The sequence below is a fragment of the Oncorhynchus mykiss genome, chromosome 2 (assembly GCF_013265735.2).
Source record: "Oncorhynchus mykiss isolate Arlee chromosome 2, USDA_OmykA_1.1, whole genome shotgun sequence".
Lineage (NCBI taxonomy): Eukaryota > Metazoa > Chordata > Actinopteri > Salmoniformes > Salmonidae > Oncorhynchus > Oncorhynchus mykiss.
In genome coordinates this window covers 81,031,967-81,057,365 of record NC_048566.1, presented here as the reverse complement: position 1 = coordinate 81,057,365, position 25,399 = coordinate 81,031,967, and the positions used below count along the sequence as shown (strand labels likewise).

At 42.2% G+C, this 25,399-nt stretch overlaps 2 protein-coding genes and 1 long non-coding RNA gene across 5 annotated transcripts; 1 reads left to right on the top strand and 2 right to left on the bottom strand.

Moving 5' to 3' along the window:
- Positions 1 to 1,937: 1,937 nt before the first annotated feature.
- On the bottom strand, positions 1,938 to 7,860 carry LOC110497304 (tripartite motif-containing protein 16). The gene is made up of 6 exons (XM_021573350.2): positions 7,221 to 7,860; positions 5,399 to 5,494; positions 4,870 to 5,103; positions 4,605 to 4,764; positions 4,452 to 4,511; positions 1,938 to 2,611 (listed from the first exon to the last, which is right to left on the bottom strand). Exons 1-6 carry the CDS (start codon positions 7,803 to 7,805, stop codon positions 2,076 to 2,078), a joined length of 1,671 nt encoding a protein of 556 aa, XP_021429025.2. The 5' UTR covers positions 7,806 to 7,860; the 3' UTR covers positions 1,938 to 2,075.
- Positions 7,861 to 20,179: 12,319 nt separating this feature from the next.
- tmem17 (transmembrane protein 17) lies at positions 20,180 to 23,362 on the top strand. Its single transcript, XM_021573342.2, has 5 exons — positions 20,180 to 20,498; positions 20,710 to 20,813; positions 20,913 to 21,026; positions 22,334 to 22,477; positions 23,038 to 23,362. The coding sequence occupies exons 1-5, from the start codon at positions 20,384 to 20,386 to the stop codon at positions 23,134 to 23,136; spliced, it is 576 nt and encodes a 191-aa protein (XP_021429017.1). The 5' UTR covers positions 20,180 to 20,383; the 3' UTR covers positions 23,137 to 23,362.
- Positions 23,363 to 24,114: 752 nt separating this feature from the next.
- On the bottom strand, positions 24,115 to 25,367 carry LOC118942351. Of its 3 annotated transcripts, XR_005038316.1 has the most exons (3): positions 24,872 to 25,367; positions 24,583 to 24,727; positions 24,115 to 24,447 (listed from the first exon to the last, which is right to left on the bottom strand). It is a non-coding gene; the product is annotated as an uncharacterized LOC118942351 (long non-coding RNA). The 3 variants fall into 3 exon arrangements; XR_005038304.1 differs by having other exon boundaries at positions 24,583 to 25,367; XR_005038310.1 differs by having other exon boundaries at positions 24,115 to 24,444; positions 24,583 to 25,367.
- Positions 25,368 to 25,399: the final 32 nt, after the last annotated feature.

Genomic DNA, 25,399 nt, shown 5'->3' with positions numbered 1-25,399 from the left:
GAACAGTGGGTTAACTGCCTTTCTCAGGAGCAGAACTCTTTCTTATTGGTCTATTAAAGGCCCAGTGCAGTCAAAATTTGGATTTTCTGTATTTTATACACTGAATGCAGAAAACATTAGGAACACCTGCTCTTTCCCTGACAAACTGACCAGGTAAATCCAGGTGAAAGCTATGATCCCTTATTGATGTCAATTCAATCAGTGTAGATGAAGGGGAGGAGACGTTTAACTCTTAAATGTCATGGCAAAATTTAGATTTCCGCCTAAATAGACATACCCAAAAGTAACTGCTATTAATGTGTAATTACATGATTATAACATACAAACCGTTGCTATATTTGGAAAGAAGACATCTGGGAGATTGAGGAAAGATAGGAGTTGCATAGTTCAGAATACACAAGATCAAGCACACACAAAATAACCTTTTTAATTTTAAAAGACATCTTTTATTGACAAGCCATAGGTTAATTATTTATGACTAGAGCTGGAAACACAGATGGCTTCCACAACATGTATGAGAAAAAAATGGGATTACTAGACCTAACAACTAGAAATGGGCAGACGTTTTAGTAAGTGGTCAGGTGTGGTCACGGGATGTTTCCAACTTTCCCTAAACCTCTCCAAAGTGGCATATAAATGTAAATTAGACATTTCCAGTGCTATTACATAATTGCAATCCCTAAATGCTATTTGTTCCTTAAAAAAAACACATTTTCTACCATATCAACCTCACTCAAACATTGTGGTTTTATGGCGTATCAAGGGTCCTTTCAACTTCTCCAAAGTGTCCGAATGTGGTAATTGCACTGTTTTTGCACACTGGATGTGCCAAAAAGTTATTGTTCACTATAAAAAAAAAACAATTATATGACACCAACCTCTCTCAAACATTGTGGTGGTGTCGGGTGACATACAGCGGATATGTAAGCAGGCAACATCATCTTTTTGATGCGCAAAGATAGTCACTCAGTGGACATTCGATGTTGACATCAAGTAATACATCAGATAACATTGGCAATAGGCTTTATTCCTACCAACCTAAGCATTCATTTGATTCCCCCCCATGTCGCTATAGCGTAAACACAGACCAAATTGAGTTTACTTTGTAAGATGTTTGGTAAAAACATTGTGTAAAATAAACATTTTGATTCTCGGGGCTGGTGATCAATAACGGTAGGTCACAGGGAGACAAATAAGATATCCTCATGAGCTGTGGAGTCCAGGCTTTTGGTGTGTATCAACGTATTCTGTGATAATTTTGTTTATGCTTCACAATGCTAACCGGAATGTAGTTAGCAGCCATCTTGAAATGAGGTCATCGGCTCAGCCTGCCCTTATAAATGTATGCCCATATATGGTAGTAAGTCATACCTAGGCTTTCCGCAGACACCCTGCTTTTGCAGTTAGGGGCTACTGTTCTCATACCAGACTGAATTGAATAAAAAAACACTGCTGGGTTTTTCACGCTCAACAGTTTCCTGTGTGTATCAAGAATGGTCCACTACCCAAAGGACATCCAGCCAACTTGACACAACTGTGGGAAGAATTGGAATCAACATGGGCCAGCATCCCTGTGGAACACTTTCCAGTCAATGCCCCAACGAATTGAGGCTGTTCTGAGGGAAAAGGTGGGTGCAACTCAATATTAGGAAGATGTTCCTAATGTTTTGTGCACTCAGTGTTTATATTTCCATACTATGAGGTTGGAATAATACTGTGAAAATTATGATGATGCACTTTTAGTGTAAGAGCAGGCTGAAATGTCAGGTCTTTTCAAACAACTCTTATACTAAAAATGTTTTTATTTTTATTTTTATTCAACCTTTTTTTCACTAGGCAAGTCAGTTAAGAACAAATTCTTATTTACAATGACGGCCTACCCTGGCCAAACCCTAACCCGGGTGACGCTGGGCAAATTGTGAGCTGCCCTATGGGACTCCTAATCACGGCCGGCTGTGATACAGTCTAGAAATGAACCAGGGTCTGTAGTGACGCCTCGCACTGAGATGCAGTTCACAATTTCACAGTATTATTCTAACCTCATAGTGTGGAAATATATATAAAACACAGAAAAATCATGTTGACTGCATGGGAAGCATTATCCTCACAGATGATTCCAAACCAACCCCAAACCCAGGATAGAGGGGTTCAGTGAATGTGTTATTCACTCTGTGGAGGAGGGTCACTTTTTTAGAAATGCTGTAAAAGGACAGAGTTCCTGCCTTGTAGTCCAGGTACACTCCTACTCTGGAGGTGCAATGGGATCGTATTTTAGTCTTAACATTATCATGAAGGAAAGAACAACTGGTGGGAGAGCATTCCAAACTCCAAGACTGATCATTACCTCCAAACCTACACTCATTACCCTCTCCTTTCCTCACAAGAGCCACATATGAGACTGCCACAGTAATCCAGCCTCGAAGCTCAGCCTCCCAGTAGCAGTTTCCAGATAAACCCTCTCTACACAGCACTTGGTCATAGTGGGTAAATCTGTCTGGATGATCAGGATAGGCTTGAGTCTCCCCTTCACTCCATGTCACCTTGCTGTTCTTCTCAGACAGATGCAGTGTTCCACATGCTGTGTTAGGATCCACCGTGAGTTCGTAGGAATCTGAGTGAATTGACAAAAAAAAAAAATATGACAAAAAGAGAGATACAGTGCCTTGCGAAAGTATTCGGCCCCCTTGAACTTTGCGACCTTTTGCCACATTTCAGGCTTCAAACATAAAGATATAAAACTGTATTTTTTTGTGAAGAATCAACAACAAGTGGGACACAATCATGAAGTGGAACGACATTTATTGGATATTTCAAACTTTTTTAACAAATCAAAAACTGAAAAATTGGGCGTGCAAAATTATTCAGCCCCCTTAAGTTAATACTTTGTAGCGCCACCTTTTGCTGCGATTACAGCTGTAAGTCGCTTGGGGTATGTCTCTATCAGTTTTGCACATCGAGAGACTGACATTTTTTCCCATTCCTCCTTGCAAAACAGCTCGAGCTCAGTGAGGTTGGATGGAGACCATTTGTGAACAGCAGTTTTCAGTTCTTTCCACAGATTCTCGATTGGATTTAGGTCTGGACTTTTACTTGTCCCTTCTAACACCTGGATATGTTTATTTTTGAACCATTCCATTGTAGATGTTGCTTTATGTTTTGGATCATTGTCTTGTTGGAAGACAAATCTCCGTCCCAGTCTCAGGTCTTTTGCAGACTCCATCAGGTTTTCTTCCAGAATGGTCCTGTATTTGGCTCCATCCATCTTCCCATCAATTTTAACCATCTTCCCTGTCCCTGCTCAAGAAAAGCAGGCCCAAACCATGATGCTGCCACCACCATGTTTGACAGTGGGGATGGTGTGTTCAAGGTGATGAGCTGTGTTGCTTTTACGCCAAACATAACGTTTTGCATTGTTGCCAAAAAGTTCAATTTTGGTTTCATCTGACCAGAGCACCTTCTTCCACATGTTTGGTGTGTCTCCCAGGTGGCTTGTGGCAAACTTTAAATGACACTTTTTATGGATATCTTTAAGAAATGGCTTTCTTCTTGCCACTCTTCCATAAAGGCCAGATTTGTGCAATATACGACTGATTGTTGTCCTATGGACAGAGTCTCCCACCTCAGCTGTAGATCTCTGCAGTTCATCCAGAGTGATCATGGGCCTCTTGGCTGCATCTCTGATCAGTCTTCTCCTTGTATGAGCTGAAAGTTTAGAGGGATGGCCAGGTCTTGGTAGATTTGCAGTGGTCTGATACTCCTTCCATTTCAATATTATCGCTTGCACAGTGCTCCTTGGGATGTTTAAAGCTTGGGAAATCTTTTTGAATCCAAATCCGGCTTTAAACTTCTTCACAACAGTATCTCGGACCTGCCTGGTGTGTTCCTTGTTCTTCATGATGCTCTCTGCGCTTTTGACGGACCTCTGAGACTATCACAGTGCAGGTGCATTTATACGGAGACTTGATTACACACAGGTGGATTGTATTTATCATCATTAGTCATTTAGGTCAACATTGGATCATTCAGAGATCCTCACTGAACTTCTGGAGAGAGTTTGCTGCACTGAAAGTAAAGGGGCTGAATAATTTTGCACGCCCAATTTTTCAGTTTTTGATTTGTTAAAAAAGTTTGAAATATCCAATAAATGTCGTTCCACTTCATGATTGTGTCCCACTTGTTGTTGATTCTTCACAAAAAAATACAGTTTTATATCTTTATGTTTGAAGCCTGAAATGTGGCAAAAGGTCGCAAAGTTCAAGGGGGCCGAATACTTTCGCAAGGCACTGTATATATATATATATATATATATATATATATATATATATATATATATATATATATATATATATATATATATATATATATATACATATACACACATTGTGTGGGGGGGTGGGGGGTTCATGTGTGTTCATGATGTGGGCAGTATGAGAAAACATCCTGTGACTCACATTCTAAGAACTCCTCTCTGGTCTTGGGCTCCAGAGGTCGAACAATTTGCACTTTCATCACTATGGACACACAAACGTTCGAAATGCCACTACTATTCAGTCAGATATTTCTTGTGTGATCTTAATAAATACATGGTCTACTCTTTGCCTTACCATTTTCAGATATCTTGTCTATTTCCTCCTTGCAGATACCATCCAGTTGCACTTTCAGTCCAGAAACCAATTTCTTCACACGTTCAAAAGAAATGTGTGGATTGAAAGTGGGGCTGGGTAGGGCCTCAGAACCAGGAGGGACAGAGAGTGACTGGAAACTCTACAGTGGAAACAGACAAGAAAATAACTAGTCTAGAGACAGTTTCACTTAGATGGCAACTTAGGAACTATGTGTACAGTGTAGGTATGAAGCCAATGATGTCACCTGAAGGAAATAGATGTGATCCTCTGTGTTTGAGAGCTGCCTGAGCTCAGCATCTCTTCTCTTCATCTCAGTGACTTCCTGATCTAGTCGGTCCAGGAGTCCCTGAACCCGACTCCCTGCAATCCTCTCCTGAGCTCTGATCAGCTCCTTCACCTCAGAACGCCTTCGCTCAATGGAGCGGATCAGCTCAATAAAGATCCTGTCAGTCGCATCCACTGTCACCTGTGCAGAGCGCTGTTAAGGTAGAGAAAAGAGGGTATATTTCAACCAGCCCCTCACCTCTCATCAGGACCCCGGAAAGCTTGTTCCCAACTGGGTCTGAGTGGGATTGGAATGTGGCCCACTGGTCCTTAATGGGCTCCTCACTGATCGACTGCAGGGTCAGGAGAGCCCTGACTGACTTGCCAAGTGTTGCCAAGTGCCCTAGAACCCTAGAAGCTGAAAGGCTAGACCCCAAAAGATTTCCGGACTCTCCATACAAATTGGTTAGATAGTAGTATTAGTAGTAGAATAAATAGACAAAACTCACCGTGAGTGTTTTCACAGCCTGCCTAAGCTCCTGTACCTCCTTCTCCATCTCCTGGATTCTCTGGTGGTACTGCTGCTGTATTTTACCCAACTGTTTCTGTGTAGATGACAAATCATATTCCACTCATTTAATTTGTGATTGTAGCTAGGTTTCCATCCAATTGGCGACAAATTTTTATGTGAATATTTAAAAAAAAATCTGCATAAAAACAATATGCTTATTTTCCCATCAGAGGTGTTTCCATCAAATGTATTTGTTGCAGATAAAAGTCTGTGCGGGATGACAGTGTCCACAAAAAATACATTTTGCAGTTAAATTCCCATTAACCGACTAAAAAATACAATTTAAATGGGTTTCTATTGCATTTTCAACTCTACTTAAAAATGTATCACAATAAAATGTTGCGTTATATTGAGCACATGTATAACCTACATTTATTTGTCAAACGGCAGCCAAGCATTGATGATCATGTCATCAGAAAAAGACCCTCGATATTTATTGGAAAAGAGCATTAAGCTTATTTCCTTCCACCAGATACATCATAACTGATTTAATCTGTAGCATAATAAACTGCATGCTTTCCCCAACGAGTCATAGTGGGACCACACAAGATGTAATCGCGTTTCTCAAAGTTTACTTTGATATGATGGCTATTTTATCAATATTGCGCATAAAAGAGTTTCCACCGATATGTCTCACATAATTCATTTTACCGACACAAACGATCCCACCTTGTGTAGCGTATTTAGTTTAGTCGACATTTGGAAAATTTACCGGAAAAACTTGTTTCCATCAGGCCCGTCTTTAAATGTTTTATCCAACATGTGGGCCTACTTTACTCGCGTATTAAGGTTGGATGGAAACCTGGTTTATAGCTAGGTTTCCAATCAATTGTCGACAGATTTTATTGCGAATATTCTCAAATCTGCATAGAGAAAAAAATCCCATTTCCCTCCAGTGGTTTCTACCAAACTGACATGCTGGGGAGAAAAAATGTGCATGATGACGTAGCGCACACAAAATGTACATTTTTGCTTACATTTTCTGTACTGGATACAAGTGTAACTTGTTTCCATCGTATTTTCAACTCTACGGATAACTTCGTCACAAAAATCGGTTGCAAATGTACCTACTCTGGTCTTGGCTCTAGCCAACAGCTCCTGCGGTTAGGCTACTTGTTTTCTCTTTTGGTGGGGTTTATCGGCTGTTGGCAACCAACGTTATGGTGCATTACCACCACCTACTGTACTTCAGCGTGGGCCAGAGACAGGGTGAAACTAAATCCTACCTACCAGGCCCATTGCTCTTAAAAAATATAACAAAATATTTGAGACTATTATCTAATGACGTTCTACACGACATACTCTTTAAACTAATTTCCTGCATTCCCTTCTCCCTCATATTATATCTCAGCCTCTCCCTTTCCCTCTGATACTGCCCACACTGTAGCAATACATGCTCCACTGTCTCTGTTTCCTGGCAAATAATCACACTTTCCTGTTGGATGCTTTCCTATCACATTTAAAGTCTTATTCAACCGTCTGTGTCCCACCCTTAAGCTTGTTAAAATAGCCTCCTTTCTTCTTTCCCTTCCTGCCATCCTCCCCGACTTTCCTCTGTACTTGAAATAAATGCCTGCCCTTAGTATCACTATTCACTATCATATATTTTTCAGGTCTTAAATGGCACTTAACTGTTCAAATCTATCAAAATGCCAGACTATTTCTATGGTGATTTTAATTTGATGATATTTACACCCTCTGTTATATTCAAAGTACAGTATTTGTACATTGATTTGTATATAGAGTAGAACATTCTATACCTGTTTCTCAGTCCTTTCTGCTGCAACTGACACCGTATCATGGCCTTTATGTTCATCCATCACACACAGCAGACAGATACACTGCCGATCAGTACAGCAGTAAACCTCCAGCAGTTTGTCATGATGAGGGCAGATCTTCTCCTGTCGTTGTGTGGAGGCTTCGACCAGCTTGTGCTTCTTAAAGGCAAGCGAGTCATAATGAGGCTGGAGATGAGTCTCGCAGTATGAGACAAGACACACCAGACAGTACTTGACAGCTTTGTGTTTTCTCCCAGTGCAGACATCACACTCCACATCTTCAGGTCCAGCATAACAGTGAGCAGATGACGCTTGAGGTCCTGTCCTCTTCAGTTTCTCCACCACTTCAACCAAGACAGTGCTCCTGTTCAGAACAGGCCTTGGGGTGAAGGTATGTCTGCACTGGGGACAGCTGTAGACTCCTTTCAGATCATCCTGATCCCAGCAGCCGTTGATACAACCCATACAGTAGCTATGTCCACAATGTATAGTCACTGGATCCTTTAGTAGATCCAAGCATATTGAACAAAAGAACGGATCTTGGTCTTTTAAAATGGCCTCTGCCATTTTGTTGCACACAAACACAGCTTGAGCAGAATGATATCTGAGATCACTTTCGTTTTCCTTGAACTGAGAAGTGGGAGTGGCTAAATTTATGGAGCTGTATGTGTGCTCAGAATCTGAAGGGGAATTTGGTCCTGAATAAAGGCCAGAATGAGAGGTCACACAAAGACTACTCAACATTTTAACAGAAAGAGATTTCAAAGTTCCAGGTAAAGAACTGTAGCATTTCCATAAATATGTTTTAAATAAATACATTACGAGTATGACCATAAATCATTTGCTTTTGTTTCATGTTTTATTGAGGAGACGAGTGAGCCAAGGTGGCAGTCTGTTTCTGGTCTCTTGAAAAGCCTTATGTGGAATTGCCTAGCCCAACCGGTTGGCAGATGGTGCTATTATTCATTTTACGTCATCATCTGCTTCCATATGCAGTACCAGTCAAAAGTTTGGACACACCTACTCATTCCAGTGTTTTTTTTTTTTTTTTTACTGTTTACTATGAATACTATGAAATACTATGAAATAACACATATGGAATCATGAGGTAACCAAAAAAGTGTTAAACAAATCAAAATATATTTATATTTGAGATTCTTCAAAATAGCCACCCTTTGCCTTGATGACAGCTTTGTACTCTATTGGAATTCTCTCAACCAGCTTCATGAGGTAGTCACCTGGAATGCATTTCAATTAACATGTGTGCCTTGTTAAAAGTTAATTTGTGGATATTTCTTTCCTTCTTAATGCGTGTTACGGATACAGGTATCCTGTGTGTGTGTGTGTGTGTATGTATCCTGTGTTATTTTCTCTCCTTCTCCCCTCACAGGTGAAAATCATCACTCCCCAATCAGTCACAAATCAATCATCAATCAGAAGACACACCTCCTCCTGTTTCCTACCCAATCACAGTTCCTTTCCCTTGGTTTAAAAACCCTGTCAGTTGTTTGCTCTAGAGCGCAATCTCTCTGTAAATGCCATATGTCTGTAGATTGCTCTGGTTCACCCTCTCCTACTATGTCTCTCTATTGCTCTTTATGTATTGAGCTATCTTTTGTTTGAGCACCTCCATATCACTGTCCTCACCTGTGAGTATTGTTTTTGGTTATGGTGTTTGTTTGCTGGTGGGAAAAGGGGGAACCAAGACAAGTCGCCCATGGGCATACACTACCCGTAGGTGAACTTTGTTAAAAACACTAGTTAGAACTGGGCGGACCACCCACTGTATTTTTGGTTAGTTAGCTGTTGAAATAGGCTAGTCTAGCTTAGGGTTGTTTTTGAATGCTTATTGTTTCTTTCCTTGGGTCCAGCTCAGCCCCCTTTCCTGCTCCCCCCCCCCCCCCCCCCCCCCCCCATTACCGTGTGTTTTCTAATAAACCATGTGTTTGACGGTAATTTAGTTGTCTGTGGTTATTTCGTTCTCACTTTTACTTTTTCACTATTATAATTTGCATGAGTTGTTACGGGTCTCGTTACCATCTCCCCTAGACTGTCGGGCCAAAAGGGATTCGTAACAATGCGTTTGAGCCAATCAGTTGTGTTGTGACAAGGTAGGGGTTGTATACAGAAGTCAGCCCTATTTCGTAAAAGACCAAGTCCATATTATGGCAAGAACAGCTCAAAAAGCATAGAGCAATGGCAGTCCATTACTTTAAATCGCAAAAACCATCAAGCGCAATGATTAAACTGGCTCTCATGAAGACCGCCACAGGAATGGAAGACCCAGAGTAAAGTTCATTAGAGTTAACTGCACCTCAGATTGCAGCCCAAATAAATGCTTCACAGAGTTAAAGTAACAGACACATCTCAACATCAATTGTTCAGAGGAGACTGAATTAAATAAATAATAATTTAACTAGGTAGGCCAGTTGAGAACAAGTTCTCATTTACAACTGCGACCTGGCCAAGATAAAGCAAAGCAGTGCGACAAGACAGTTACACACAAACAAACGTACAGTCAACACAATAGAAAAATCTATATACAATGTGTGCAAATGTAGAAGAGTAGGGAGGTAAGGCAATAAATAGGTCATAGAGGTGAAATAATTACAATTTAGCATTAACACTGGAGTGATGTGCAGATGAGGATGTGCAAGTAGAGATACTGGGGTGCAAAAGAGCAAGAGGATAAATAACGATATGGGATGAGGTAGTTGGGTGTGCTATTTACAGATTGGCTGTGTACAGGTACAGTGATTGGTAAACTGCTCTGACAGCTGATGCTTAAAGTTAGAGAGGAAGATGTAAGACTTCAGCTTCAGTGATTTTTGCAGTTAGTCATTGGCAGCAGAGAACTGGAAGGAAAGGCGGCCAAAGGAAGTGTTGGCTTTGGAGATGACCAGTGAAGTATACCTGCTGGAGCGCGTGTACAGGTGGGTGTTGCTATGGTGATCAGTGAGCTGAGATAAGGCAGGGCTTTACCTAGCAAAGACCACACATGCCTTCAGGCCTTCATGGTCGAATTGCGAATTGAAGAAACCACTAAAGGACACCAATAAGAGGGACTTGCTTGGGCCCGGAAACACGAGCAATGGACATTAGGCCAAGGGCAAATCTGTCCTTTGGTCTGATGAGTCCAACTTAGAGATTTTTGGTTCCAACCGCCGTGTCTTTATGAGATGAAGAGCAGATGAATGGATAATTTCTGCATGTGTGGTTCCCACCATGAAGCATGGAGGAGGAAGTGTGATGGTGTGGGGGTGCTTTGCTGGTGACACTGTCAGTGATTTATTTAGAATTCAAGGCACACTTAACCAGCATGGTTACCAAAGCATTCTGCAGCGATACGCCATCCCATCTGTTTTTCAACAGGACAATGACCCAACACACCTAAGGGCTATTTGACCAAGAAGGACAATGATGGAGTGCTGCATCAGATGACCTGTCCTCCACAATCACCCAACCTCAACCCAATTGAGATGGTTTGGAATTAGTTGGACCGCAGAGGGAAGGAAAAGCAACCAACAAGTGCTCAGCATGTGTGGAAATTCCTTTAAGACATTTATTTTTTTTTATTTATTTTTTTTACCTTTATTTTACTAGGCAAGTCAGTTAAGAACAAATTCTTATTTTCAATGACGGCCTGTTCAGGGGCAGAACGACAGATTTGTACCTTGTCAGCTCGGGGGTTTGAACTTGCAACCTTCCAGTTACTAGTCTAACCACTAGGCTACCCTGCCGCCCCAATAATAACACAGTTGGGAAAGCATTCCAGGTGAAGCTGGTTGAGAGAAGGCCAAGAGTGTGCAAAGCTGTCATCAAGGCAACGGGTGGCTACTTGAAGAATCTAAAATCTAAAATGGCTAATACATGATTCCATATGTGTTATTTCATAGTTTTGATGTCTTCACTATTATTCCACAATGTAGAAAATTGTAAAAAATAAAGAAAAACCCTTGAATGAGTAGGTGTGTCAACTTTTGACTGGTACTGTATATACTAATCGTTCTGTCTGTGCCATTATAGCTTCTGTGACATCATGGGCAGCGCAATTTTAATGTGGTCACATTTGTTCTTCTTCATTGGCTGATTGCTCCCAACTCATAGAAATCCCCACCCAGTTGACTACTTTTAAATGGTGGATGCCCTCAATGGCAATGTCCATGCTAAAACAGGTTATATCCATGATGAGTCCTCAATTTAACTCTGCATTCAACTTAAATGTATGTAGCTGGCTATACACTTCTGTCCCCCGGTGACTGGCTCATAATTAAAACATCCTCCATTCAGGCTGCAAGGGTGTCGGTTTCCTCCTTAACTAACTTTAATGGTGAACTACCACAAAAAAGGGGAAAATATGCATGCTGTCTTAATAAAACACAATTTTCCACCACCATGTTAGAGTGACTAATGCTACTTCCTAATGTTCAGCCAATCAGGTTACAGTAGTCTGTTGTGGGTGGAACAAAGTGTCCCGAGCCTGCGGCTATGGAACCTTGACCTGTTCCACGGACTTGCTACCTACCACCTTGTCGTGTTGCTGATCATGTTTCTGCTGTTCTGCCTGCGACTATGGAACCTGTCGTGCTACATTCTCCTGGACCTGCCGTTTATGCCCCTGTGTCTCATGTACTCTTATAATCTCCACCCGGCACCACCAGAAGAGGACTGGCCACCCCTCAGAGCCTGATTCCTCTTTAGGTTTCTTCCTAGGTTCTTGCTTTTCTAGGGAGTTGTTCCTAGCCACAATGCTACTAGATCTGCATTGCTCGCTCTTTGAGGTTTTAGGCTCGGTTTCTGTATAAGCACTTTGTGACAACTGCTGATGTAAAAGGGGCTTTATAAAGATAGTTGATTGATTGATTGATCTTCAACCAGGATGGTCAAGGGATCCAGCTTTTGTAAGAATTTACTTTTTGTATTAGGTTTAGGACAACTTACACAGCAGGTTAGGATAATTAATGTGGCAGGTTAGGTTAATTAGGTTAAGGTTCAGAAAAGGGTTAGGGTTAGCTAAAATTCAAACAAAAATATATGTTTTCTACTTTTGACGTAAATTTGACAAAATATGGATCCCATCCAGACATGACCACCTAGGATAGCCGGCTGCACGCATACATGTGTATACGCATCATTGGACGCAGATGAAAAATTATGTAAAGTAAATAATATGGCCATCTGCCGGACGGTTGGGCTAGGAATTGTCCATGTTTGGCTTGGGTGGACGAAGAGGTCAGTAACTCATCAAATGTGATACAACAATACATTTGTAGATATATCTGCGCAGTATGTTTGCTATGTTTGTGTATGGTTCTCATGACTTAAGATTGGGTGTTGAGGGACCACTTGTCACATTGTCCGAGGTGTGTTTGTGTTTTGATAAACAATGCGTTCTGTCCAGATAAAGATGGTGATACAGCATTGAAACAGACCTACCACTGGCCAAATGTCTCTTTGTTTTCCTGTCCAACAGGAGTGCATCCCTCATACCACCCTCAGACAATAACTACTTTCCTTTAGTTGGCTACTTGAGCAAAACTGAAATGTAATATAACCTATTCTAGGAGCCTATTGTTTGTGTATGATCTTTATTCATTGTTCACTTGTTTTCCAGCCATATCAGATACAGGCAGGGATGACTGGGGCCTTCAGCAAGTAAAACACAGGGCCTTGAAAGTAATTTGAACATCACAGATTATTCAAAATTCAAAAGGCACTCACACATGAGGTATCTAACATCACAGATATACATTCCCACTGTGCCCATGATAAAGATAACTAAAGTAATGTAGTTGGCTACTTTGAGCAAAACCTGTATGTAATATAACTTATTCTGGGAGCCTAGTGTGTCTGTATGAACTATGTGGAATATCTTTGAATCATTGGCTTCCCTGAAAACAGGTACTGACAATAGGAGCAATATGAGTCTGTCAGAGGTCGCTGGATGTGGCTGGTGATGGAGTCCTTGGTGGTCCACACAACGAAGAAGCAGGTGTCCCTCCCAGTGATGTGGAGCTGACCTTGGACTTGGTGCCAGTATGGATGGTCTTCACGGAGGCAGTAAGACCCTCTCTCCTTGATATAGAACTCCTTCTACCTCACTGCCTCTTCAATGGTAAGTGGTAAGGTCCCTTGCACCATAGGGACACTAGACCTCCACCACTGCTGTGGTGCCCACCAGACCATCCGGTGAGGCAGTAAGGATCCCAGACCCTTTGACCCAAAGCACATCCATCCCTGTAGCCATTTTGAATTCCTTGATACCCTCCTCTTCGTTATCTGTGCCCCACATTACAGACAACACCCAATCCAACAACTGTCATCTGAGGACCGTTTTTAGCAGCGACGGAGTAAAGCATTTGGCACTAACCACTGCTCCATAATTGCTGGCCGTCAACCTCCCTCTCCTCATGGTGTGCCAGTTGGGGTTGGTGCGCTGTCCAACTCCACCGACAGCGGCATGCCAGCCAGGATGCCTGCGTGCCCCAGGTGCCTTTGTTTTTTAATGTCTGCTACAGACAGGGATGACAGGGAGGGTAGTTATTGTTCTGGCTCAGGTTCAAGGAGACATGCCATTCCAATGAACCTCCAGGGGGCTCCAGGAACAGAGGGTTGCAGTCTTCAGCCGGGTACATGTCCTCCACTGACTGCACCTGGTTGGGCATGGCTGGCTTCCTCCACATGCATTCCACATCCGTACCATCGATTTTGTAAACTGCCAAAATAGGCTGCATGGCTACACTCATGAGCTCCACGAAAGCATTTGCATGTAGTAGAGAATCCCCTGGTCACCTGCCAAGAGGAAGGATGTTAAGTGCCACATGCCTTTCAATGCATGACTTTGAACACCTTGAAATGCATTTGTTGTAAGAAATGTGCTATATAAATAGAGTTTGATTTGATTGATGACATTACAGCTGTAGGATATTTAGTAAACTGTAATTTTCACGAAGACAAGTGCAGTTTTTCCATTTAATTTAATTGACATACAGTGCATTCAGAAAGTATTCAGACCCCTTGACTTTATGCACATTTTGTTACGTCACAACCTTATTGTCACACCCTGACCATAGTTTACTTTGTATATTTCTATGTTGTGGTTGGTCAGGGTGTGATCTGAGTGGGCATTCTATGTTTCATGTCTAGTTTGTCTAGTTCTATGTTCGGCCTGATATGGTTCTCAATCAGAGGCAGGTGTTCGTCATTGTCTCTGATTGGGAACCATATTTAGGTAGCCTGGGTTTCACTGTGTGTTGGTGATTGTTCCTGTTTTTGTGTTTGCACCAAACAGGGCTGTTTTGAGTTCTCACGGTTCTTGTTTTTTCGTTAGTTTGTTCATGTATAGTGTCGTCAATAAATTACAATGAACAACCACCACGCTGCGCTTTGGTCCGCCTCTACTTCACAAGAAGAGAATCGTTACACTTATTCTAAAATGGAATAAATGTTTTTTTCCCCTCATCAATATACACACAATATCCCATAATGACAAAGCAAAAACACGTTTAAAAAAACCCGGAAATATCACATTTACATACGTATTCAGACCCTTTACTCAGTACTTGTTGAAGAACCTTTGGCAGCGATTACAGCCTTGAGTCTTCTTGGATATGATGCTACAAGCTTGGCACACCTATATTTGGGATGTTTCTCCCATTCTTCTCTGCAGATCCTCTCAAGCTCTGTCAGGTTGGGTGGGGAGCGTTGCTACACAGCTATTTTCAGGACTCTCCAGAGATTTTCGATCAGGTTCAAGTCCGGGCTCTGGCTGGGCCACTCAAGGACATTCAGAGACAGAGACACTCCTGCATTGTCTTAGCTGTGTGCTTAGGCTCGTTGTCCTGTTGGAAGGTGAACCTTCGCCCCTGTCTGAGGTCCTGAGCGCTCTGGAGCAGGTTTTCATCAAGGATCTCTCTGTACTTTGCTCTGATCATCTTTCCCTCGAGCCTGACTAGTCTCCTAGTCCCTGTCTCTGAAAAACATCCTCACAGCATGATGCTGCCACCACCATGCTTCACAGTAGGGATGGTGCCAGGTTTCCTCCAGATGTGATGCTTGGCATTCAGGCCAAAGAGTTCAGTATTGGTTTCATCAGACCAGAGAATCTTGTTTAGCTGACTTTTGGCAAACTCCAAGCGGGCTGTCATGTGCCTTTTACTGAGGAGGGGCTTCCGTCTGGCCACTCTACCATAAAGGCCTTATGGGTGGAGTGCTGCAGAGATGGTTGTCCTTCCGGAAGGTTCTCACATCTCCACAAAGGAACTCTAGAGTTTGGGTTCTTGGTCACCTTCCTGACCAAGGCCCGTTTCCCCCGATTGCTCAGTTTGACCTGGCTGCCAACACTAGGAAGTGTCTTGGTGTTTCCAAACTTCTTCCATTTAAAAATGATGGAGGCCATTGCTTGGTTTTTGTCAACTGATGGACCTTTATAGACAGGTGTGTGCCATTCCAAATAATGTCCAATCAACTGAATTTACCACAGGTGGACTCCAATCAAGTTGTAGAAACATCTCAAGGATGGTCAATGAAAATAGGATGCACCTAAGCTCAATTTTGAGTCTCATAGCAAAGGGTCTGAATACTTAGGTAAATAAGGTATTTCTGTTTTTTATTATTAATACATTTGCAAAATGTCTAAAAACCTGTTTTTGCTTGTCATTATGGGATATTGTGTGTAGATTGATGAGGGAACAAATGTATTTAATCAATTTCAGAATAAGGCTTTTAACGTAACAAAATGTGGAAAAAGTCAAGGGGTCTGAATACTTTCTGAATGCACTGTATCAATCAATTAGTGCCCTCAAACTCAACTCTGGACCTTGAAGCCGGTTCCACTGCATTTTCTTATTGTTTCTCACACAGGTGGGTGCATTTAATTATCAGTTAAAAAGGAAAACCAGCAGGCGCCAGACCTCGTATGGTAAGTGTTGAGTACCCCTGATATAGTGGGAAGGATCCTATAAATCAAGACTGTGTGAATGCATGTACCACTCTGAATAAACAAATCTTGTCTTTGAAGATTTTCCTCTGGGTATGCAACTACAATACAGGCTGGATGTCTAAACAAATTCAATTCTGAATGTCATTAGATTTTTTCATTCATTCTCATCAATGACAACATTCTAGAACTGAGTTATAACTCATCGAAGTCTGGTATCCTGGGTAATCTGGTTAATGATTATATGATTGATTAAGTGTCTCTTTCCTTGTAGAATGTTGACGGCTGTATAGAACACATTGTATTGCTAAGATGCTCAAACTTAACTTAATAGCTACAGTCACCGACACAGGATAAACATTATCCCTCGTGCTGACCCTGACAAAACCGGCAAATTGTCCCTTACTATAGCTGTACTTCTCCACATGCCCAGACTTATAGTGGTCTTTAATGCTCTTTTGCTCTTCTTTGAAAAATTCCATGTCTGAAATAGACACCAAAGTCGACATACTGTAAAAACAATTATCTAGGCTAAGTGCTGCTGCTCTGCTAACTAGCTGAATCGTAGTCAGTGGCTAGCTAAGACAGAGAAAGGGGATGGAAGAAGTTCAACATTTTATTCAATTCATTTTAATACAGCAAATGGGTCGGGTACAGGTCTCTCAGATCACGCTGGTGAACGGTAGCTGACAGTGTCGGCTAGAGATGACTTGCAGGAGCTTCCTGCAGGAATTTGTAGTCTTGCTGAGTCTTCTCTGTTGCTAATTAGCATTTTGTAAATTGAGGCGAATATATCGCTAAAACTCAATTTGTCAGACAGAGAATTACATGGTTATGAAAACATCACAAGGTAAGCCTACACCAAACACTTACTTATTTTGAAGTGTTTGTATAATTCACTATGTGAAAAATGAATGGTGGAAAGAGAATGGAAACATTTCTGTGTTTGACCGCTAGGTTTTATGGGTATTATGACATGTCCACTATGGCGGACTATTGCCACGTTCAAAACAACTGGGAACTCAATATTCTCATACTTCCGAATTCAGTGCATTCAAAACAACTCGGAACTCGATTTGAACAGTCATTCAACTCGGGAACTCGGGCCTCTTTCTAGAGCTCCGACTTTCCGTCCTGAAGATCACTTCTTCTTCTTGTTTGGTGTAACGGTGTTGGCATTAATTACATGTGCATTCCACCACCTACTGTACAGGTGGATATTAAGGATCCAAAAAGGGTAAAAAAAATAAATAGAAATCCATACAAACTATCAGTAACAAAATGTTAATTAGTAAATCAGTAAAGTAAATCAGCCTGCTTTTCTGTTTTAATAAGGCCCCTTCACAGGCTGAGAAGGATCCCGTGATGGCGGGACATTTCCTGGCAACAGTAGTCCTTGTAGTGCTTCTGCCGTTAAATCTTGGGAGGCCCAAAAACTTCTCAGCTGCAGATATAATGATGTCCAGCTTCTTGGACACTTGTGCAGTACAATTAATAACTGTGGCTATAAATGCTACAAAATCCACCTTCTTCACAATAAGTGTATCCAGATCACTTGATGTATAACATTTGCAACTAGTTGTGGTGCATCTTCAGAACTTTGGACTCCTTTCCCTTCAAATCTCTTCACCGCCTCCACATAGGAGATTTGCTGTACAGCCCTGATCCTTGACCCCTCAACCTCTTTCACCCTAACAGGGCACTCAGGAAATTCGGAAATATGAACTCCACCACAGTTGCAACATTTTACATTCACAGACTCATCAATAACATATTCCTTCCGTCTGCAAACACTTGACACATGGCCAAACTTTTTTCACTTCTTGCATTGCATTGGGTTTTGCACGAACGCTCTTACGACGTATCTTATATATCCAAACTTTACATATGGTAGTAAATACTCATCAACCATCAAATATACAGATAAACGTTTCTATTTTTTCTCATTCTCCACACTTGTCAAGCAACGTGCATGAACTACTCCTGTAATTTTTTGCCTAAGATATTAATTATCGATGTCCGACGGGACACCAGAGATAACACCTTTTACCAGGGCTCTGCTCTGAAAACCACAGCTGTTCACTTCATGCTTCATCCTTATCCAAACGTTGTCCAACAATCAATGATTCATTAGACTAATTTTCCACAATAATTTTTGCCCTTTTTGTTCCATTCTTGAACTGTTGTCCACTCATCTTACTCGCTAACTGTACTTGACGTGCTTTCAGCTTCAAACGACCCTTCTGCCATCTCTTCTTCTTCGATGAGGTTTAATGGCGGTTGGCATCCAATAAATGTTGCATTACCACCACCTTCCTTATACTTTGCTTGAAAAAAAATACAAAAAGAATATAGAAATAAACACAACAAATACCCAACCATCTAACACTACACTAGGACAACAGCCTGAAAGGATGGGACACCACCACTTAACACACCCTGTAACTCTTCTGATGTCTCGCACACCCAAATACCTCTCTGCAGCTGCCACCACAACCTCTTTTTTCTGCAACTTACGTTCCATCCCTGCAGTACAGTTGATAACCATTGCTATAAAGGCCAAAAATGAAATCTTACTGAAACATGTATCACTTGTTGATTTATTCCTTTGTATTGGTACAGATCTACTACTCACACCACTCCTCTCAGGATCCTTCCCCCATCTTCATCGACTTTCTTCACTGCCTCAGCATATGACAACTTCTGCACTACTCTAACCCTGGAAACCTCAACCTGCATCTCTCACACAGGATATTTCTGATCCCCAGCCCTATAGGCACCTCTACAATTAACACAGACCACTACTTTCCCCAATGCTACATATTCCTTTGTCTCATGCCCTTCTCACACCTAGGAACCTCCCTCCTACACACTGCTGCCTCATGCTCATAAGCTTGACACATGTAACAACGTAATGTATTTGGCACAAAAGCTCGTAGAGGATAACTTATTTTTCCTAACATAATTTTGTTGGGCAAAGACTCAACATCAAAACTCAAAAGAACAGACAATGACTCTTCTGTTTCTCCACACACGCCACCCTGTCTGCGTCGCCCCAAACGACGAGCATCATAAACACAGAGAATCTTCCCCTTCAGTTGGTCAGCTTTCACATTTACCACTAACCCAGTAATCACTTCTTTCAATGGCGCCCTTTTCTTGTAGGCAGAACAATTCACATCTCTTGCCCCCATTCCTTAAACACGGAGCACATGCTCCCTCTGACCAGCAGAAACACAAACAATTATCAGAAGACCACTTCTGGTTTCCCTCACCGATTCCACAGCACAGAAGTATATTTTCATTCACCCTGAAACCCCAAATGGATCTGCCAAAATATCCCCTCCATTCCTCCTCTGTATTCCAAGTATAAGTCTCCTTATGATAACATTGCACTTCTCTTGACATACATCTTGTTCTTGCCTTGTCAAGGAACACCATTTAACCGTCTGTCACAATCTCCGTACAATCAGCACGACCCCTTGGGATGTAGCGCTCAACAGTGCATTCCACTTGTAAAGCAGTTGCTTCTTCTTGATGTTCTTCTTTTCTTCCGCCATCTCCCTACCCTGAAGATCACTGACTTCATGATTTGACCAACAAAAAAAATTCTCCAGTTGTTTTGAACTCGCTACCCCCCCCACCCACCCCCCCCCCACAAAAAAATGGATTAGGTAAAAGTACAAAACAATCTGAGACCAGGCTAAATTAAATGTTTTATTTTATTTGTTTAACCTTTATTTAACTAGGCAAGTCAGTTAAGAACAAATTCTTATTTACAATGACAGTCTACCCCGGCCAAACCCGGACGATGCTGGGCCAAATTGTGCTTTGCCTTATGGGACTCCCAATCACGGTTGGTTGTGATACAGCCTGGAATCGAACCAGGGTCTGTACTGACGCCTCTAGCACTGAGATGCAGTGCCTTAGACCGCTGCACTACAGAAAATTAAAGGACTGTCTTGATAAGTAGATTTACAGAGATTTGGGAAATTGTGGAGGTCTGCTGAATCAGTCATAATTTTGATATCAATGTATGACCACCGGTCATGAAGGAAAAGAAACGATGAAAGCAGGCACATTTGGGTCGCGAGATTTTGGGCAGAACGCGAGATTTTCTGTGACCAAGGGAACCGTGTTTTGTTGCTGGCAGGCATGACTTTCTAAACCGCTGTCTTGCTAGCACAGGAGCATCTTTGCAATTCGCATGGAGCTTCCAGAACCGATCAGAAGACGTTTAGGACACTTTTCCAGAACTGTGTTTGTTGATCAGAGTCGTACTCAACCATCTCCCGAAGATCATGTCACGTTTTTGGGGCACAGTGAGTGGAAACTTGCATGGATTGGTAACTGAAACGCTAGCTAGCGCTTGTCTCAGCTAGCTAAACAAGCCATTGTCAGCCCATTATCCATAGGCACCAGGCAGATATTATTTACATCTGTTGGCCCGGCCGTGTATAGGTTATATACTAACTAGCTTACTAGCAAGTAGGATACGGAAAGAACGTGAACTTTATTGTTTTACGTTCCCAGACAGTGAGGTTGTCTCCAGCCTGCCTCTCCAGATGTCACTGTTCTTCAACATGTGTTTTTTCCCACTGTGGTGGATCAGCGAGGTGGTGATGCTGCACCTCAAGGTAACTCACCTCTAGAATTTAGATGCACTCATACTCTATGTATCTAACTGTAACCAGTATCTAAATAAACCCCTTTGCCTTTTTCCCATATTGTTTCAGTATCCAGCCCTTCCTGACTACTATAAGTTCATCCTCATCACCATCCTCATCCTGATGACTCTTGTAGAGGCTATCAGACTCTACCTAGGCTATGCAGGAAATTTGCAAGAGAAGGTACACACACACACACTTTCACTGTATCCTTAATTATTAAAGGGCGACTGTACTTCCTGATTTGGCCTCATTGTGGCCATGACTGAATTCAAAAGTGGGTTGGTTTCAGGGTATGGTTTGATAGAGTGGGTATAATTTGTGGATCGTTCCAACAGGAATCTGTTAGAAAAACTTTGTAAAGCACAAGGATTCCAACAAACAACGCATACAAAGTAGCATGATCAATTCATCTAGCTAACTAGGTGCAGAATAGGCATCAACTCACCACGTAGCTTATTCTTAATGTTTGTCCATAGGCAACAAGAGTGAGGACAGACATTTTTCGGAGTAAAAGTGGTGAGTGAAAAAAAACGTAATTACATTGCCCACTCCCTACCCAGTATCTTAATCTGCCACGATACAACTTCATATGTGTTGTTTGTTGGCAACCTTGTTATTTACAACGTTTTTGGAACAGATTCCTGTTGGGACGGTCCACAAATTATTCCCACCCGGTTTAATATGGGTGTCTCGTGTGTGTGTGTTAGGCAAATTATTAAGGCAATTAGCTTCATCCAGCTGGTGTGCAACCCTGGCAAAATTGGTTTGGATAGCCGTGCTTCTACATCTGCATTGCTTGCAGTTTGGGGTTTAGGCTGGGTTTCTGTATAGCACTTTGTGACATCGGCTGATGTAAAAAAGGCTTTATAAATACATTTGATTGATTGATTTGATAGCCTATTTCTGGGGCTAGTTAGGGACTGTCAATAAATTACTAATGTAAATGAGACGATGTTCATGTTGCACATCTTTTTAGTTCTCATTAAATGCTTTCAATATTTGTAAATGAATTTCTACAATTTATAGTTGGAGGTTTTTAAGTCTTTGAAATTAGGAGCTATTGGAATTTTAACATATTGTCCCATGTACATTGTGTAATTTACAGATAGTCCCTAACTAGCCGCATCGGTATATCCAAAGTCAACCCAAATTTATCACAGGCATTACGATTGGGTCGCTGCACTTCAAATTGATGATTATTTGTGAGCAACTTTCATTTACTTTTGATGTAGTTGCGACCACAAGTCTCACAAAACTCTTTTTTGGACGAGACTGACATTATGGACAAAATGATCCTATTTACATTATGTAGTTCATTTTGACAGTACACCTATATCAATACCACAGGCTGTTTTCTAAATTAGAAGTTGTTTTTCATGGGCAGTTGCACTTTAAGCCATAGGCCACCTCTGGGGTTGGCCCATGCTTGGAAAACATCTCAGAGAACTGGTCTTGGGTGATTGTTTACGATCTCTCTCTCATGACAGGTCCCTGAGCTGGCTGGTTTTTGGCTCCTGAGTCTCCTGCTGCAGTTTCCTTTGATTCTGTTTCAGCTCTTCAACCAAGCCATTCTGATCCAACCTCTGGAGAGAGGGGTTCACTTCATTCTGGCCCTGTTCATACTCACACAGGTGAGGTTGCATGCCTGTTGCCTGTTCCTACCATGGTAACTAGATTAGTGTCCAATTTGACCACATTGGGGTAATTTAAACCCTGGTTTATTTTCTCTGTCGTGTATAAAGGTTGTGTGTCTGGGGCCTCCCGAGTGGCGCCGCGGTCTAAGGCACTGCATTGTGGTGCTTGAGGCGTCATTACAGACCCGGGTTCGATCCCGTGTTACAGCCGTCCGCGACCGGGAGACCCATGAGGCGGCGCACAATTGGCCCAGCGTCATCCGGGTTAGGGGAGGGTTTGTCCCATCGCGCTTTTGTGGCGGGACAGGCGCATGCACACTGACTTCGGTCGCCAGCTGTTTGGTGCAGCTGGCTTCCAGGTTAAGCAAGCAATGTGTCAAGAAGCAGTGCGGCTTGGCAGGGTCGTGTTTCGGAGGACGCATGGTTCTCGACCTTTGCCTCTCCGAGTCCGTATGGGAGTTGCAGCGATGGGACAAGACTGTAACTACCAATTGGATATCACGGAGAAAAGGGGGTTAAAAAAAAGTCTGTTCTAACAAAGTCTCTTTCTCTCTTAGGCCCTCTCTGGCTTTGTGGCTCTACGTGGGATGGTCAGACACACAGAGAGCCACTTCCACCTCAGACAGTTTGATGGGGTTCAGGAGCTGAGGGCCTGACTGCTCTGCTGAGCTGACATGCAGAGACAGAGGTACTCGGGTGTAAATCTCCTATTGATTATGAGAAATTTGAGTTGCTTAAGTGTATCTCAAGTTAGAATTCAGCTTTGCGTTTTCAGTGGACCATGTTCAGACATTAACACAATGTGTTTTGTGCCTTGAATGATCATTTTTGGGGGTTGTTGTACAGATGTGAAGACAATAAAGGTTTGGGTTTTTAGACGTATCTGTTTCACAATGTTTATGCTACAATAACACCAAGACTGCATTTTGAGAATGTAGTTTTCTAACAGATAATTTACTGCATAGATAGTGACTCAATCTGATTATGCCTTCAATCGATAAGCGGAAAATAAATAATTGACACTGAAATGTATACAAAATATTATGAAGTTAAAATAGGTTCACAACGACATGAAGACTCAATAAGAAAGGCACACAATCAAGGCAAAAAAATAAATGTAATTTCTATAGCCATCTGAAAGGCAATGTGCTGTACATGTTAAGGCACATTCACACTGCACCTTAGACCAGGACTAAGAGCAGTGTTTGACTTGCAGGAGCTCACATTTAATTGGATATATCCATGCTAATAATATTGTTGCGTGTTTTTGCTAGGATCAGAAAGTTGATGTCTCGTTTGTGCACAGCATTCTTTGTACAGGGGTAAGATCGAATTTCAAAAGTGAAACATTGTTTCCCATGGCGGATAGGCAGATATACTAACCATCACTGTTGGAAATCAAATGCAAGGCAAGTAGAAGCAAAAGGAAGTGCTGTTAATAGATGTTTAATTGCTTATAACTTTGGTTGCGTGTTAATTGCTTATAATGCTGGTCGCGTGTTTGTCCGTTAACCAGGGCTTTGGAATAAAAGTGTGAATCCTTAGCCCAGGGCTAACAAATGCTGAAACACAGGCTAAGCTATCTCAGGGCCAGTCAAGCCTGGGGCCAAGCTAGCCTGGGGCTAAGAACAATGCAGTGTGAAAAGACCTTTATTGTCCCATGGTCAAAATAGTTGCAGAATCTCCCTCTAGTCTCCATCCATCTTCAAGGGTTAATGTCAGCAGTCTGTCATATTTGCCAATGTGTTTCCCTGCCTGGTTCTTAGCTCAAAAGGTGTTTTATTGCGAGGAGGGCAGACCCTGACAGTCTGGCGACCATCCTCTCCTCCAGATCTGCTTCGGCCCCTCTCCCATTGGAGTGGAACCTGGAGGTCTTGGCCAGGCTGAGTTTCTGGAGCCTACGTAGACTCTCACTTTGGGGGTTGAGGACATCTGTGGTAAAACGCCGATTTCCTCTTCAAGGTCTGCTGGTCCAACCCGAGAAGAATGGTACCATTCAGAGTAGACACATTCCAAAATAAGCTCTGAATGTAGTTTTTAGAAGTACTATTTGCTAATACAAAGAACAATGCAAAAAAAGGGGTGGCATACACTTTTAGTACCTGTGGTTGTTGTTCAGACTCGCTGCTGCTGCTGCATCTCCACCAGACACACGCCTGCCTGCTCCCCTTCCCCCCCAGCGGCTCTCTCTGAGGGGCCCTGCCTCTAATCTAAGCCGCTGTCTGGTCCCCCCATGGACAGTCATGGCTACAGAGAAGAGAGGGAGGAAAAAGGGGTTATAACTGGGGCAGGACAACAGCGGGAGATATGTATCTGGAGTCATTCCCAGATATAGAAAAAAATAAAAACATACACATCTGTTGTATATGTACTGTGATATATTGTGTATACCAACATATACTCTGTACAGCATAAAAAGACACACTAGAAAGTCCATATGGCTGTTGTGGAGAGGACAGTAAGTTATGTGCCTCAGGTCTGGCATGAATGAGTTGCCATCTCTCCCAGGTTAACTCAGTGGGTTCTCAAAGGCTGCTGGAGGTCCTCTCTGGTCCTGCTCACTCACAGGTGCTGAGCTTGATACAGATACACCTGTTGTGTATTCTCTTTCTGGGCTCCTCCCTCGGACCTCCTCTGGCATGTACAGTAGTAGCGTATGGAGACCCGGGCTGCGTGGCCTTGTCTCTGGGTGCGGCCGATGGTGGTGGGACTTGGCTGAGAAGAAGTTGGAATAGCGGCAGGACGCTTGATTTACCATCTGTTAAACTGGGGTGGAAAAGAAAGCCCCCGACTTTACTCCTGATTGCATTTCTGTGTCATACTACTTTCATACTAGTTCATACAAATATTATGTTAGTGAACACCTAAGTTCATATTGGGTGTGTGTTCTTCATGTCAATAGGTGGAATGGAATTAATG